The sequence below is a fragment of the Mauremys reevesii genome, linkage group 6 (genome assembly GCF_016161935.1).
Source record: "Mauremys reevesii isolate NIE-2019 linkage group 6, ASM1616193v1, whole genome shotgun sequence".
Lineage (NCBI taxonomy): Eukaryota > Metazoa > Chordata > Testudines > Geoemydidae > Mauremys > Mauremys reevesii.
The window spans coordinates 21,045,815-21,062,281 of NC_052628.1; the positions used below are offsets into that span (position 1 = coordinate 21,045,815).

At 42.7% G+C, this 16,467-nt stretch overlaps 1 protein-coding gene across 1 annotated transcript in view; it reads left to right on the forward strand.

The window, feature by feature from the left end:
• Positions 1 to 16,467, forward strand: part of LOC120407987 (O-acyltransferase like protein) — a 32,862-nt gene that overhangs the window by 1,166 nt on the left and 15,229 nt on the right. Inside the window, exons 2-9 of the mRNA XM_039544421.1 lie at positions 136 to 275; positions 3,269 to 3,347; positions 6,754 to 6,892; positions 6,984 to 7,222; positions 8,767 to 8,946; positions 10,693 to 10,795; positions 12,101 to 12,202; positions 13,621 to 13,786. Of these exons, the coding sequence (XP_039400355.1) occupies positions 136 to 275; positions 3,269 to 3,347; positions 6,754 to 6,892; positions 6,984 to 7,222; positions 8,767 to 8,946; positions 10,693 to 10,795; positions 12,101 to 12,202; positions 13,621 to 13,786 (1,148 nt within the window). The remainder of the gene's footprint in view (positions 1 to 135; positions 276 to 3,268; positions 3,348 to 6,753; positions 6,893 to 6,983; positions 7,223 to 8,766; positions 8,947 to 10,692; positions 10,796 to 12,100; positions 12,203 to 13,620; positions 13,787 to 16,467) is intronic.

A 16,467-nucleotide genomic window follows, 5' to 3' on the forward strand; every position in this document is an offset into this window, starting at 1 on the left:
GGACAGCCTGACTTTTAAAGAAGTGTTAATTTCCTGTGGGATGCATGGCAGGCAACATACCTCTTAAACTGGCTTGTGCTTTCAGCTTTGTCTAAGGCCCTTTATTTACTCAGTATATTTGTTTTGAAATTTCAGTGTACGATTCTTTGGGAAAACTTGGTAGCAATATCCTTGGTGGAAATACAGACAGACTGGGATCCTACACTGAATGTCTGTCTGCCAAGGTGCCTTCAGGTAAATTCCAAGGACAATACTGCAAATTGCAAGTGCAGCAGGTATACTCTTTTCAAGTACTATATTATTTTGATTGATGTTATACTGGTGTGCTACAGTTGACTAAAACTTGCGTAAATGCTTAGGTGCTGATCCTGTAGCCACCTATGAAACCAAACCCCTGCTGACATCAACTGAGTATGCAAGGAATATAGAATCAGGCTCTTCAGTATGCAAAAATAATGACTGGAATTGAATTTCAGGAAATTATTATTTATTTGAATTGTGGTGGTACCCAGGAGCCCCAGTCGTGGATCGGGACCTCCTGCTAAGCTCTATACCTACACAGAACAAAAAAGACAGTTCCTGTTGCACAGAGTTTACAATCTGAACTACAAAGCCATAAATTCTACCTAAATAGAGTTTGTCTGAGAATTCACTATTACAATAATTTTAAGTCAACTGCCCCTTCAGCCTTCATCTGATAGTTTATTGACGTAAAATAATTGACTACATTTCAGTAATAACTTATCTTCATTCCTACACTTCTTCTTTTGAAAATTGCTAGGTTTCTGATTAGGCATCCTGCACTTGCAAAGGGTTGAGACAGTGGATTCTACATGCCAAAAAAGGCTTCCAAATTTAAGTTAGTTTTCAACCAAGCTCAAATGTAAAAGATGATGCAAGTGTGTGATGCGTGAAGATGATGTCTTTGTTTGCTATTATTTACTTATTACAGCAGTGAGCAGGAATCCCAATGAAGACGGGGTGTCTTATTGTGCTCGGTATTGTACAAACAAGTAACAAAGAGGATAGTCCCTACTCCAGAGAGTCACAGTATAGGTGTTAGGCAGGTTTACCAAATAGACAAATGGAGGTAGGGGTACTAGAGAGGATGAAGTAACAGTAAAATGAGCAATGTGGAATTCCTCTTGGCTTCAGTGGGAGTTTCATGAGCAGTATCAGATCCTACATTTGAAAATATCTTACTTCCAAGGACACTGGAGGCACTGAAATCTCATCCTTAACCATCACAAATACTTTTAGGGATTGCTAAGGTAAATCAGCCTCCACTCTGTTACTTGCATGTAGAGATATTCCACCAGCACTGTCTGTCAACATGATACATTTCAAATGTGTTACATTAAACAAATAAATAAAATTTAAAAATTATATACTTGTTATGATCAACATAAGAAACACAGTAAAGATAAGAAAATTCTTTCAATATTTTGTAAGTTCAAATATGACCCAAAATGAACATAAGAATGGCCGTACTGGGTCAGACCAAAGGTCCATCCAGCCCAGTATCCTGTCTTCCGACAGTGGCCAATGCCAGGTGCCCCAGAGGGAATGAACAGAACAGATAATCATCAAGTGATCCATCCCCTGTAGCCCATTCCCAGCTTCTGACAAACAGAGGCTAGGGACACCATCCCTGTCCATCCTGGCTGGTAACCATTGATGGACATATCTTCTTTGAATTTATCTAGTTCTTTTTTAAACCCTGTTATAGTCAGATTCATAAATCTTAAATGCAGGAGACAGCAAATTTAGTTGATGGAGACCGATTTGAATTATTCTTTTTTAATAAGCAACAAATACACAATTAATATCTGATGTCTTCAATCAGATAAGTGTTTTTTTATGGAAATGGATGTCATAAATGATTAAGAAAATATTTTAATACAATTTTGCTCTTTGTCTGACATTTGCATTGTTTGTTTTTAATTATTATTGTGAATCTGATAGTACATTATAATGATCATGTTAATACTTTGCTTTTCTACAGCACCTTTCCTTGGAGGAGCTAACGTATGTTAGCTAAGCCCCACAAAAATCCATTTGAGGCAGGCCAGGGATCACTTGACCCATCACTGAGATGCAGTCACTGCTTTGGTAGAATCCAACACATCAACTCTACACCATAGTTTAGAACAGGAAATACTGACTGAACTAGCAGGAAGAATTTAGTTTGGCGGAATGTAGCCACCTACTTCGGAATCTGGCTATCACATTGGAGTTAACGTTGGGCCAGTGAAAAGTGTTTGGCAAGAACATTAAACTCACCCAAAACCAATGATGGGATCAGATTTTAGCAAATCTGACCATCAGGCCAGGTCCATAGCAAGAACGGGAGAAAGATCAGCCAGCTTGAGCTGTGGCGGTTCCCTTCCGGGCTGTAGGACAGCCTACTCCAAAACTTTACTTTTGCTATACTCTGTTCTTGGTGAGTTGACAATTGTCTAGAGAGTCCCCTCTTGCTACCTGCTGAGCCTCAGTGCCTCACACCCAAGCCCTTCTGGGGAGGTGAGATGGCTGTAGGGTGACCCGATGTCCCGATTTTATAGGGACAGTCTCAATAGTTGGGGCTTTGTCTTATACAGGTGCCTATTACCCCCACCCAACCCATCCTGGTTTTTCACCCTTGCTATCTGGTCACCCTAGATGGCTGCTGCCTCATTTTGCCTTTTATTCTGGGGAGAGTCACCAGCTACAAAGACTCCCACTCAATCCCTTTGGCTCTTCATAGGGATAGGAAGTCACCTCACCCTTTCCCCTTAGGGCAGATACACTAACACTTGCTGGAGTGTAGGGAAGCATTACCCTTTCACCACCTTTTCCTGAGTACCACATGCATTCCCCTCCATTGCTGGCCAGCACCACTAGCCAGTTACAGAGGGGGATAGGGAATGGTTATGCCTTTTCCTTGACCCTTTTGGGGTTGCTGGCACTCTGTGTGGTGCTGGCCTGGAATACATTTGGACCAGGCCCCTGCACAGTGGTGGTGTTTGGAGGCTCCTTGTGCCTTTTTTGTGTGCCTACCAAAGCAAGGACCAAACACAATCATATGCGGAACTAGCTCTCCACAGACATCTTGTAAATATTGACTAGGGCTAAGGTTTTCAAAGAAGCACTCAAATTCCATTGAAATTCTATGGGTTTAGGGAATCTAACTCCCTTAGAGGCCTAGGCAGAGGATGGACCCTATCTCAGCCTTGGTTGATGGTAAACATTTTGGGCAAAAAGTGCTAAGGAGAGTTATGTCTTCCAGGAAGGGTTTGATTACAGTATTGGTATATGTGTTCCTGACTCCTGCCACGATGAAGACATTACAACGTTGGCAATATTAGGTAAGAAAAGCATGTGTTTTTATCAACCCTTTAAAAAGTAAAAAGTTGAGGTTGAGAGTTTGTTTTGGTGGAGTCCAGCCAGCATCCAGAAACAATATTCTTCTTTCTTTACAAAAAATTACAAAAATCCCAAGCATTAAATTAAGAGATTTTCAAAACTACCTGTGAGATTTTGACACTCAGTTTGCATTAATTTTAATGGGAATTTTGTGTCCAGATCTCATCAGTAGCTTTGAAAATCTCATCCAACAACCTCTGAGAACAAACAGTGAAAGGATCCAGACAGATCGCTACTGCCATAAAAGCCCTCCTCACTCACTATAACCCTAACCAGCTTTAACTGCCTGTCTAACTTTAATCTCACCCCTACATTTTGTAACGTTGTCATATGCAGCAGGTAAAATAATGAATTACTAATGAATTTCATCTCCCCACGCTGTTTAACACTTCTTCCAGTTTGCCTACCAAACACTGACCGTGGCTAGATAGCTGGTGTGCTGTGATCATCATGATCTCATTGTAACCCTGTGCCGTTCCCCACCATCGACTCTTGTCATATGGTTAGGTTGTAATCTCTTTGAGATCCTGCCCATCTTTGTGTTATGTATGGACAGTGCCTAACGCAGCAGGGCCTCAATAATGATGGGGCCTCCAAGCAACATCATATTACAAATAATTATTAACAAATGTTATCAGCTCCTGTTTTCTATTCAAGTCATCTCTTGCCAGTACACTGCCACACTACCATACTATAACAATACTCGGCAAAGAGTTTGAGCCAGATCCTCAGCTGGTATAAACTGGCATAATTCCACTCAAGACAATGGAGTTATGCGATTTATACCAGCTGAAGACCTGGCCCTATGTACATTAGCTGCTACTTAGTCTAGTTAAAAATACACTTTCCAGCGCTAAATACACTGGCTACAGCACCCTATAATCTATGCATTCCATGCCAAACAGATTACCTATTCAGCTTCTGCCAGAAGAGGATGGGCTAGATAACCTAATAAGCCTTTCTCATGTTTAATTGTCCTGTTCTACTGATAGTTACTGAATTTCCATATTCACAGAAAATGAACACTTGATTCATACCAAGCTGTGCTGCCATTCTGTCCACTTGGGCCACTTTTCTATCATTATGGAGAATTAGCACTAGAACATGCTGTTTGAAGATTTAAAGAGGAACTAGACAGAAAAGGTGGGGGAGGTCATATCTTTTATTGAACCAGCTTCTGTTGGTGAGAGAGACAAGCTTTCAGGCTACACAGAGCTCTTCTTCAGGGCAGACACCACTACAACAACACCGCATGTAAAGAAGAACTAGAGATTTATATTGATAACAAGAATATCCAGGGTTATAACAGTAAAAATTAAACCCAAGCCAACACAAGCATTTTGGAAGGAATACAAACCCTCCTGACATAATCTACCCTTTAGCTATTGGGGATAGAAGGGAATTGTCCTGGGGCAGCGGGGCAGATTATTCCATTATTGCTTATGGCAAGGTTTCTTCCTCTGACGCAGCTGATACTGACCATAGTCAGAGACAGGAAACAGCACTAGATGGGTCCACTGGCCTGATCCAGCCTGACAATTCCGTTATTAATAATAGTACTTTATTAGAAGGAAAACAAACTTCTGGAGGTAAAGGCTGCTCTGGCCTCCACCGGCACCACCTGGCAGTACAGCATGTTGAAAAGGTTTTGATTTTCCAAAAAAATTCATTGTCATTTTTAAAAAAAGCCAATCTCCTTATAACACTATTGACAATATTTGATTTTTTTTTTTGGTTCCTGTTTTTTCAACCAGCTGTATTTTCCACTGGCTTGCCTGCTGTGCTGTGACTGCCAAACCAGCTTAACCAGGCCCAGGAAATACCCCTGCTGGGCCTGTCTGTTTTCCAGAGAGTAATGGAGTTGGCCTCTGCTGGGCGAGCAGCTGTGAGGGACAGAGAAGTTGGGTGGCGAATCAAAGGGGTGTGGCCCAGCCACAGAGCATTCAGATTGTTCTGAGCCAGCAGCCCAGCGGTGGGAGGCCGCCAGAAATTACCACAGCCTCCACCAACTCCTCCTGAGCTGTATCTCCTGAAGTGGAGCCAATATTGCTAACTCGGAGTTTAAATGTGTATTCTTCCCACAGCTAAAATGTCCTGTGTTCCTCCAACGAGGAGGCCGTGTCTGCTGATGCTGGATGAACGATAATTCCCTAAAAAATTTCCCACAACTCTGTGGTACTCTGGGAGAGTACTATGCAGTAGGATCAAATTACATGGCAGAAGGGGGGGGGAGCTGTCTTACATTAGTTTTATTTTTTCATAAACATAGTCTCTTATTTACTAAGGGTCTGATTTTGCTCCCATTGAAGCCAATGGGAGTTTGGCCACTGAGTTCAGTGGTAGCAGGGTTGGACCTTTAGAGCATGTCTCCCAGCAGGCCTGGGTCAGCTGACTCGGGATCCTGGGGCTCAGGATCTGAGGCTATAAAATTGCAGTGTAGACACTGGGGCTTGGGTTGGAGCCTGGGCCCTGGGACCCTTCCCCCTCGTGGGGGCTCAGAGCCCAGGCTCCAGCCCTAGCCTGAACATCTACACTGCAATTGTAGAGCTCCTCAGCCTGACCCCTACGAGCCCGAGTTAGGTGACCCACACCAGCTCCGGGTGTTTTATTGCAGTGGAGACATATCCTAAGTGGTTTAAGAGAGTCAGGCACCCGACCCAGCTCATGCTGAATTTTATTGGGGGCACTGAACTCTCTTAAGTGTCTTCAAAAATCTGAGCCAAAAGTGTTACATATAGTATCAGGAGTAACAAAAATAATAACAATATTAAATAATAAAATCAGATTCAACCCCACATGTTTTGGGGGAAGGGGGGGAATGACAGTGCTTGGAACGCAGTGAAGGCCTATAAAAATTCAACACCTAGGATCTTGTCATCCTCAAGAATCCAAGCTAAGGGTCCAAACTGGCTCTACAAGTCAAAACAACTAGGCCCAAAAACGTGACCATGCTGCTACGAAAGGACAGCTCTAGGCGTGGGAACTAAAAGGTAAAGATGGAGTATCGTTTTCAGGTGTCACTCAAGTCCTTCAGAGAACCCCTCAAAAAGGGCCAGACACTCATCTTGATCCCTGCCTGCCTTCCCCAGAGCTTTGCAGTTACTGTCTATGATAAGTATCAGTAAATAATTGCTGAAAGTTTAATATTCTTGGAAGAGAAAATTTGTTTACAGCTTGGGCTTACAGATGAACAGTTGTTTAATAAAACTGTTTGTACTAAACAGAAATACAGTCTGGGCCTTAAGGAACAAATCTTTCCATTTACTCTCTTGAATAAGCTGCTAAGATCTATAATCAAAAAAGCTGCCTTATCTGGGACTGTAATATGAATTCATTCTTTCTTGACAGATGTATTTCAATTCAAGACCATCTCTTTTGTATCACCTTTCCCATCTCTCTTCACTTTGAATTCTACAGTCTCAGTTGTGAGTGTAGCCAGATGTGCTAAAGGCCTTTTTTCTATTGATGCGTTTGCTGCTATTTGTTTGTGAGTATGGGAGGGTTTGGGACATCAGTTTTAAAAACGTGTCCTATAAAAGTGATTGTCACTCTGCAGTAATGAACTTTATTTCCTCCAGGTTTGTTAGCATTGTGTTTATTGTCTTACCAATCACTGGAACTGTTTATGCTGCCGCTGTGAGGTGGGAAGTGAAATTTGATGAATCACCAGCAGATAGTTTACCTTCTGCAAATTACGGGAGCACATCTTCAAATGAGAAAGATAAGAGTGAATCAAAGGGAGATATCAGACGGAATCATTATAAAATGAATTCGGTGCTGCCAGTTGTTTCTGATGATGTCTGCTACACAAAGAAAAGTATGTATTTTCTCTGTATGAAGACCACAAACATGTCAAGTCATACTTTACATAGTACACATTTGGAAATAATAGATTAAATGCTCTACTGTAACAAAATACAAGGTTGGTTTTAGATATCGCCTGGAGATATCTCTTTTAAAGAGCACATCAAACATGTATCATAAATGTACCAGTGCTTCAATATTGGTTTCCATATTTTATATTACAAGAAATGGCTGTGGCTTAAAACTATCCTGTACAAGGTTTGGATTCATAGCAAAAAAATCCTGTTGGATCTTAGAATGTGGATCCCTAAACGTTATTATATTTTAACTATTAGTCATTTTATTGCCATAGTCAAATCAAATGTTTTGATGATGTCAAAGGCAAAGGTACATATATAAATATAATAGATACTAGTTTGAAAAGAAGGTCAATGCCCAAATATTAAAAAGACATGAAAAGCAGAAGAGGCCTGATCCAAAGTTAATTGAAGTCAATAGAAAGACTCCCAGTCTTTTCAGTGGGCTTTGGATCGGGCTCATGTTAGAAAAATCAAAGACAATAAATGAGGACCCGATCCTCCAAACTTTACTCAAATGATGAATCCTTACTCACATGAGTTGTCCCAGTGGAGTAAATGGAACTGCTTAGGTGATTAATTCGGGTGAATAATGGCTGCAGAATCAGGCTCCGAGTTAGGTGGTCCAAGTCTGGTTCTTAGTGGACATTGGATTACATCTCAAAAACCATTCTAGACACAGGGATATATAACTTGAAAGGCCGTGTGCTGTGATCAGAGCTAAAGCTGTTCATGAAATATGTAGGGTTTTTTCCCCCCTGGGAATATTATTGTTCACTGAATGTACTTGGTATATGGCTAGTGGAATATTTGTATAAATCAACTGGTCACTTGCATAATTTTTAATGCTTAACAGTTTTTTGTTTAATTGTTATGTAATTTGTGTAAGGGCACGTTAATCCCTGGATCAGCCTTGACTATAAATTATCTACGTCGGAATACCATGTGTGGGGGAAAATACTGATTACTATCTGTATAAATCGAGAGTGACACAAGATCTCACTGAAATTACTCATTGTCAATATTGAAACCGTTCAATTATTATTATAATCTGTAATATTTTGGGCAAAATCCATCTTTAAGGAAAAGTCTATCCAATTTTCTTTGATAATTTGAAAAATAGTTTCTTTCTTTGATGTTTTTGGTTATTCCTCTGTTGGATTTTACAAGGCCTAATTAAATTTTTTACATGATTTATATGTTACCAAACTACCACAACTTGATTTGTCATTAAATATCACCTCCCTGATGTTGTGGGGCCCAATCCTCCACTTGCTAAGGAACCTGATCCAAATCCCTTCTGAGTCTTTCTATTGATTTTAATGGTTTTGGGATCAGGATCAAAGACAACGGCAAAACACTCATTAACTCTATGGAAGTAAAATGGAGCCCTTGGAAAAAGAGAAATGCCATTTTTACGTTAATGATACAAAATTCATTGGTTAAAAATTCCAGGGTGAATTCATCTTTGTTATTCTAGCTTTTTTAGGTGCTTTGGACAGCACTCTAAAATGCTTTTCCCTGCAAAAGAATCTTCCAACGATATGGACAGTGAAATCCTCTAAAGGGGTCTGCTCTGCACTAAATGGTATCCGAGTTTTGAGTCTTGCATGGATAATTTCTGGACACACCAGTCAGATGGCAGCCTGGCAGAATTTAGGTATGGGGGATGTGACAAATTAACATGCATTATTGGGTTTAAAGAAAGACCTGTGTTTATTTTGTGTGCTCACAGGCAAATCACAGTTTTATAACATACTTGGAAGTCAGGTACATACTCCATAGACTGTAAACATCCCCTTGGGGAAGCAGAGGGGAACTTGTTGCCAGCAAATTATGTTTATTTTTTTAGGGGGCCTAAATAATTAGGAGGAAGTAGTACGGGAAAGAGGGCTCACTGTGAGGCTATATGCTCCACAGCGGAAAAGTAAAGAGTTTCTTTAAAGGAAATAATAAGGATGATGCCCAATAGAAAGTCTACAGATCTTCTAGACCAGTCAGGGTGCAAAGAGGTCCAACAAAGAGATCATGGAGAAATTGAAGATTATTTTCCACATTTGTCTCCATGACAGAGGATTATGGAGAAAGCCTTATATTCTGGTTAGGAGTAATTCAGGTGGAAAATTGTCACAGATAAACTCTATCCAAAAGGAAAAAAGAAAAAAAAAGAGAGAGAAAAGAGATGGAGCAACTTGAGAAATGTAATTGGAATTGGTTATGTAGGACTGGATGGTATTAAACCAAGAATTCCTAGGGAAATAAATAGTACTTTGTTATAAGTACACTTCTACCCCGATAGAACGCAACCCGATAGAACACGGGTTCGCATACAAGGCGGTAAAGCTCTGACGCTGCTCTGAGCAGCATGTTAAGGGTGCGGGCCAGGCTGAGGCCAAGGGGTTCGACAAGGGGCAGAGGATCTTGGAGGTGGTCAGGGCTACCCCCCCCCCCCGCAGGGTCTGGGGGGCAGGAGCTGTGGGAGGGCACTTTGGGGGGCCCTGCAGTCCCAAAGTGGCCCGGGGGATTAGCAGGGGGCCAGGAGCAGCCTGCTCTGCTTCCCTCGCCCCGGCCCCAGCTGTGTCGCTCGGGGGAAGGGGTTTGGGGGAAGGGATCCCCCCCGCACTCACCAGCAGCGGCGGAAGTGGAGCAGCCCAGCCTCAGCCCGCTCCACTCCACCAGCTCCCAGCCGCAGCGCTCCGCTTCCCGCCACAGGTGAGTATGGGGGGCGTCCTTTCCCCAACCTCCCTGCACTCACTGACGGCGGGAAGCAGAGTGCCACAGCTGGAAGCTGCTCCGCTTCCCACCGCTGACGGTGAGTGCCTGGGGGTGGGGGGGAGGGGATAGGGGTCGGAGCAGTCAGGGGCAGGGGTGTTGGGTAGGGGGTGGGGTCCTGGGGGTGATTAGGGATGGAGGTCTCTGGAGGGGGCAATCAGGGAACAAGGAACGGGGGGCAAAGCAAGTTTGATATAACACGCTCTCATCTATAACGTGGTGAGATTTTTTGTCTCCCGAGGACTCCGTTATATTGGGGTAGAGGTGTAATTTGGTATTTAGACACTAGGGTGATGGATGCATAGACAAACCTAAGAGGAGGATAATAGTAAGGCTTAGCACTTACATAGCACTTTTCGTCCATGACTTTCAAGGTTCTTTACAGAAGATAAGCGTTATTGTCCCATTTCATCTATGGGAAAAACAGAGGCCCAGGGTGGTTACTTGTCCAACATCACATAGCATGTCAATAACAGAGCAGGGGATAAGACCCAGGAATCCTGACTCCCACCTTAGTGCTCTCTCTATCTCCTAGATGACGCTGCCTTCCCTGTGTGACATTATACATTATTAAAACACATCAGCCTATGTTTGTTTCTTACTTTTTTACTATATATTTTATATTTCACTACAGATAATGTGTTGGAATGGAAAGCGCGAGTGCTAAAAAATCCCATATATGTTTATTCTCGGAGTGGACCTTTTTATTTAGGTGTTGATACATTTTTTCTGATCAGGTAATAAGATTAAATTATCTGGGTTTATTTAAGCTCTGACTGTTTGCATTCTAGTGGGTTGATAAAGGTTGCTTTGACATTTAAACTACTAGCAAGTATGGTTTATTGCTCTGTAAACATTGTGGGCCCAGTTTTCACTGCCTTGCACCCGGAGTAGTCCTTGAATACAGGTGGTACCATTGGTGTAAGTGAGTGGCAAAGTCTGATTTGGTAGAATTCAGATCCACTTTGCACAATGCAGATAACTACACAAGGCAATGGTGAATCAGGCCAGTGTTTCCATATCCCTGGCTTTTGTATTAGTGAACTGTCTCATGTATCTACACCCCTTTCTTTAACTGGATGGACTCAGAATTGCTCAACTGTATGTCAGAGGCCTGTGCTGCTAAAAGCTGAGAGAAAGTCTGGTTTCATTCAGACTAGGGCCATGTGGTTTGGAGCTAACAGATCTGAGTTCTATCATTTTCACCATAAAGCTTTGAGTTACCAGCATACCTGAGTCAAATATAGCCCAGCCATAAGATTTCAATTAATTTTAACTGCATGAAAAGTTTGAAGTGCCTGTGTTATTCCATTGTTAAGCTCATTGGACTGACACACATGCAAAATTTCTTAAAGGATCCAGGCCCAGATTCTCAAAGGTGTTTAGGCTCCTAACTTTCATTGAAATCAATGGAAGCTAGGAGACAAAGTGTTTTGAGGATCTGGGTCCAAGTTTTTAATTAATTGCAAGTCATAAACTAATTAACAGATTTACTTGTAAATTCTCAGAAAATTCATTCTGTACTCTAAGAATAAGTGCTGTAATTTTGGGGAGGATATTCTGTTTTTCACACAAAACCAAAGAGGTTGATTCCCTGCTCTAAGTGCAAAACAGAACTCAGCCTTAAGTATGGAATTGTAGCCAAAGCTTCCATAATAATCTGTATCTGAAAGAAAACATATTTGCATTTTGGTTTTTTAAGAACACCTAGTGGCTGTTCGGTGGTCTATATACAATGGATTGGTGTTCTTGGTCTAATTCCTTGTGGGCCGGTGTCCAAATCTGACACACAGAAAGAAACTGCTTTAATTGGCAGACTTGACAGAAATTTTGGGACAGAAGCCTAGGATCGAGTGGGCATGGAGAATCTGGTCATGTCTGTACCACACTGGTGGGGCAGTAGAACAAAACTTATATCTCCCCTATGGACCCAGGACGGCCTATTCTGGTGCTACTAACCTAGCACTTTCACAAGAAACCTGTTAATAGGGACAGTCTCCAAAGTTGGGGAAATATTAAACATAATATTAATTTGTTTCCAGTGGCTGGTTGAGTTCCAGGTCACTTCTAAACCTGGTTCATCACTCAGAAAAAGGAATCACCCTGGAAGTCACACTGAAATATCTTTGTAATCGACTAGCCCGGTATGTTTAACAATATTTTCTCTTATAGTTGTCTGGCAGAAAGGTTCCCAGTTTAGAAATTAAAAGCAAGAAAAGAAGAGTAAAACCAAAAGGAAAAAAAGTGATGTTAGAGTCTTATATAGAGGATGTTTCACTTCCTTTCTTTAAAATTATTTAAAGGCTTATCTGCAGTATGAGATATTAATGGTAGCAACAGAAATAAGTGTTGTTAGCTGGATTTTTGCAAGGTGCTATGTCCCTTTAATTCTTCATGAAGTCAGTTGGTCTGATTCTCATTTACACTGAGGCCTCTTTGCCCTGAAAGTGGGTGTAAACACCTGAGTGGTGTAAATGGGCCTGAGTATGAATGCAAATCAGGCTCAATGAATTGAGGGTGTGGAGCACCTCACAGGATCAACCCTCCCCCCCCCCCCCCCCCCGTGGTTGGGTAGCCTGAACTTTCTGCTAGGGCCATTTTGTTCAACATGGCCTTAACCCAGCCAAAGATTCCCAGGTGTGGATCCCTCTGCGCTGGTGCAGAGATGGTGCAGATACCATGGTCACCTTGTACATCAGCCACCACTCCCCCTACCATAAGACAAAGAAAATGGCCATGTGAGTGTGGGACTGGGACAAGAGGCTATGCCCAGACCTCCAATGGTGCAAGGGATTTTATACCATCAGCAGCAGACGTGTAAATCAGAACAGGACCCCACAGCTCTGAATCAGAGAGCCACATCTGGCTCCGTGAAGCCATCCTTCACTATGTCCAAGCATAGCTTGGGTGTAGTAGAGACTCAGGGGCTCTACCGGAATTCAACTGTAATTTTTCTTGCGGGTCTTTACAATGTTGATGGCGCTGGGGAAGTGCTCCTCTTGCTTCCTCGCCCCATATCACCCCATAGACTTATTGCACATGTTTTAAACTGAAATCCCTTCTTTCTTGCAGGTCTAGTAAAACCGCATTTTAGGGCTTTATCATTGGAGCTGAGTGGGTTGTGTTCCCAGTCAACTCAGTGCCTGTGCCAAGGCCTAAACACAGTTGAGGACCCAATTCAGTACTCCTTGTGAAAGAAAATCTCCCACTGAAGTCAGTGGCAAGTCTGTTACATCCACCCCCACCCCCCATGACAGGCTTTCATTTATACATTAAGTTAACAGCACCCATGGTAATAAGATAGAGACCTGGAAAGTCCTTGGAGTCACAGTATAAATGCAAAAACCTTGGGGATTACAGAGTTATTCCAAACAAGTTCAACCACCATGTATACATTTTAATGAATCTCTTTTGATTGTATTATATTTACAAACATACAATAATATAATTATATAGCAGAGTCTGCTTTGCAATCACTTAAAAATGGTGGCAGCTCCTCCCTAAATCATGGATAAAGAACCTTTATAAAACCTAATCAACTCTCTTCTTCCTGTGTTTTCAGACTTCAGCCACTCCATATGTATTCCATATGTCTTTTAGTTGGGCTTTACTCTGTTATTCCCTGGGGATCGGTATGGGAGATCTCCAAATTTCATCTGGATAACTGCAGAAGGGTGTGGTGGTCCAATCTTTTTCTCCTAAACAATTTCATTTCTGTAACAGAATCAGTAAGTCTAAACAAAAATATTTTTTCACACATCATTTATTTAGCCAACTTAATTCACTAGCACAAGAAGTCGAACGCTGTAGCTGGATAATTTTATGATGAATAACTGCAATTGTAGTCATATTTGCTAAGATAGTGGTAAGCAAATCTCCTCTTTTGCTCTAATGGATGATCACTACATCATAAAGAAGAAATAAGCCCATTTTACTACTGGCTAGGAGAATTATGGAATTGTGGTTAGTTACAGGGCTGCCCAGAGGGGGAGGGCGGGGCAAGTGGGGCAATTTGCCCCAGGCCCTGGGCCCCACAGGGGCCCCCACAAGAATATAGTATTCTACAGTATTGCAACTTTTTTTTATGGAAAGGGCCCTCGAAATTGCTTTGCCCCAGGCCCCCTGAATCCTCTGGGCAGCCCTGGTTAGTTACCTCTGGAGCATTGAGTATTCACGATTGTTAGAGGATACCAGACTTGATGGTATGATTTACTATAACAAATCACACATGGTCAAATCTGATGTCCTTTCTTAGGCAAAGCTCCCATTGATGTCTTTGGGTGGTGTCAGACTGTCTGGAGTGGCTCACAAATGTGAGTGTCTACCTTTTCCTTCCCCAGGCAGGGCATTATTCTGAGCTGCAACCCTCTCTTGGTCCAGAGATGGGTCAGCTTGCTGAGCCTTCACAAACTCCTTTTGGGTCCTTACTTAAATTCAGAGCAGACTCTGAAGGATTTCCAAATTCCCCCTCAGAAGGCAAATTGCAACCGTCAACAGACTGAGGGCACGTCTCTCCCCTTTGCCACCTTCCCTGCTGTCCACGGACAAAGCAGGTAGATCAGATCCATGCTCTCTCTGGGACTGTGTTATAACACTAGCCTGCTTAGATATGGCTAAAATGTTATTACCTATTAATAGCAAATTTCTGATGCCTACGATAACATCACCCTTAAATCTCCCCCCTCAAGTCACAGAAACTTCAGCCAAAGCTAAAACATTTAGACTTTTTTGCCAGGAAGTCTGTCCTCATCCCTTACCAAACTTTCCTTAATCAAAATGACTTGAGATGCCTCATCTCTTCACTCAGCACATTCAATGCCATTCACTCTAGCACTCTTAATAAATTCTTCACTATCTTCCCAAGACTCAGTCCTAATATAGTTAATGAGGTCATTGTCATCCCCTACAATTTCCTCTGAGATCAAGGTGGTAGCATTGGCACTCCCCGTGGGGGAAGTGGGTGCTCCTTAAGTTTTGGGCAATTTAGTTTTACGTGGCCAGGAGCCCCACAGTGTTGGCAGACTACCTGCCTTCTCTTAGGTAAGAGGTTTTAAAATCTGGGCTCCCTTGCAGTTTTTTAATTAAGTTGGTCTTAGGTTTATTCCTAAACCCCCTCATCCCTCTTAACCTGGGGAACAGGAGGATTTCCCTTCCCCTGGAGTTTGCAGCTTCATGAGCCTTTCACTCAATATATTCATCAGCAATTTCTGCTGTCTTCAAAACTGTGGAAGGCTTTTTGTCACAAATGGCCATTTTTACCTCATCAGCGCCTGTCCCCAGTAATTGCTCTTTTGCCACCAGATCAAACTGTCTGGGGATTTGTCCTGCTTTGAGCAGAGGGTTGGATTACCATCTAAATCCTAAGAGTGACAGACTTGTAGTGATCTGTCAGTTCAAACTGTCTTTCAGGGCAAATCCAGGAGGTAACCCCAGGAGAGCTCTGGCTTCAGTTCCAACCACAAAGAATTGGAAAATTTTCCTGTGGCTTTGGCCTTGTCTACACTGCAGCAGGGGAGCTGGAACTATTTGTGTAGTGGGGGTGCTGAGAGCCATTGAACCAAACTGCAAACCCTGTCTGTAATTGAAACCATGTCAAGACAGGGGGTGCTGCAGCACCCCTAATTCCAGAAACCTATGCACTGCAGAGTTTTGTCGCTAAAAGGAACAAGTCCCCCTCCCCCTGCCTCAGGACTGGTTGCTTCCAGCAGCTGTCTGAATTTAGGAGACAGCTTGCCAATACACTCACTCTCCTCCAACGCACACATTCTCCCAACACACACTCTGTCTCTCTCACATACACACTCCCCGCACACACTCTCTCACATGCTGCCCCAACGCACACACTGTTTCTGTCTCTCCCCACACACATACACGCACCCTGTCACACAGTTCCCCCACCACCACCACACACATCTCAGCTGAAATGCAGCTGCCAATCTAGTAGGACACCCATGGAACAATGGGATTGAGAAACCTGCATCATGTGACACTGTAACTGCCCCATGAGGCATTGCAAACCCTTCTCAAAGCACCCTGCAGCCAGTTGCACGGTGGGATATCTACCACAGTGCACTGCTCTCTGTGTCGATGCAAGAGCTGCTAGTGTGGATGCACTCCGCTGACACAAGGAGCTAGTGTGGACATGCAACAGCAGTTTAATTAAAGCGCTTTAATAACTTTTGGTGACAAAACTCTGCAGTGCAACCATAGCCTTTGTTTTATTTCCTTCATTCAGCCTTCAAGTCCACAGGGCAAGTGTCCTTGCACTTAACATTTCCAAGGTGCGTTAGGGCCGTTAACCAATCCTTTGTATTACGATGTACCTTGCTGGCCCATCTGACTTTGACAGTCCTTCTGGATGGGCAGGGGGAGAGGAGGTGAAGGAAAGAGGGGGAGGATGGTTCCCATG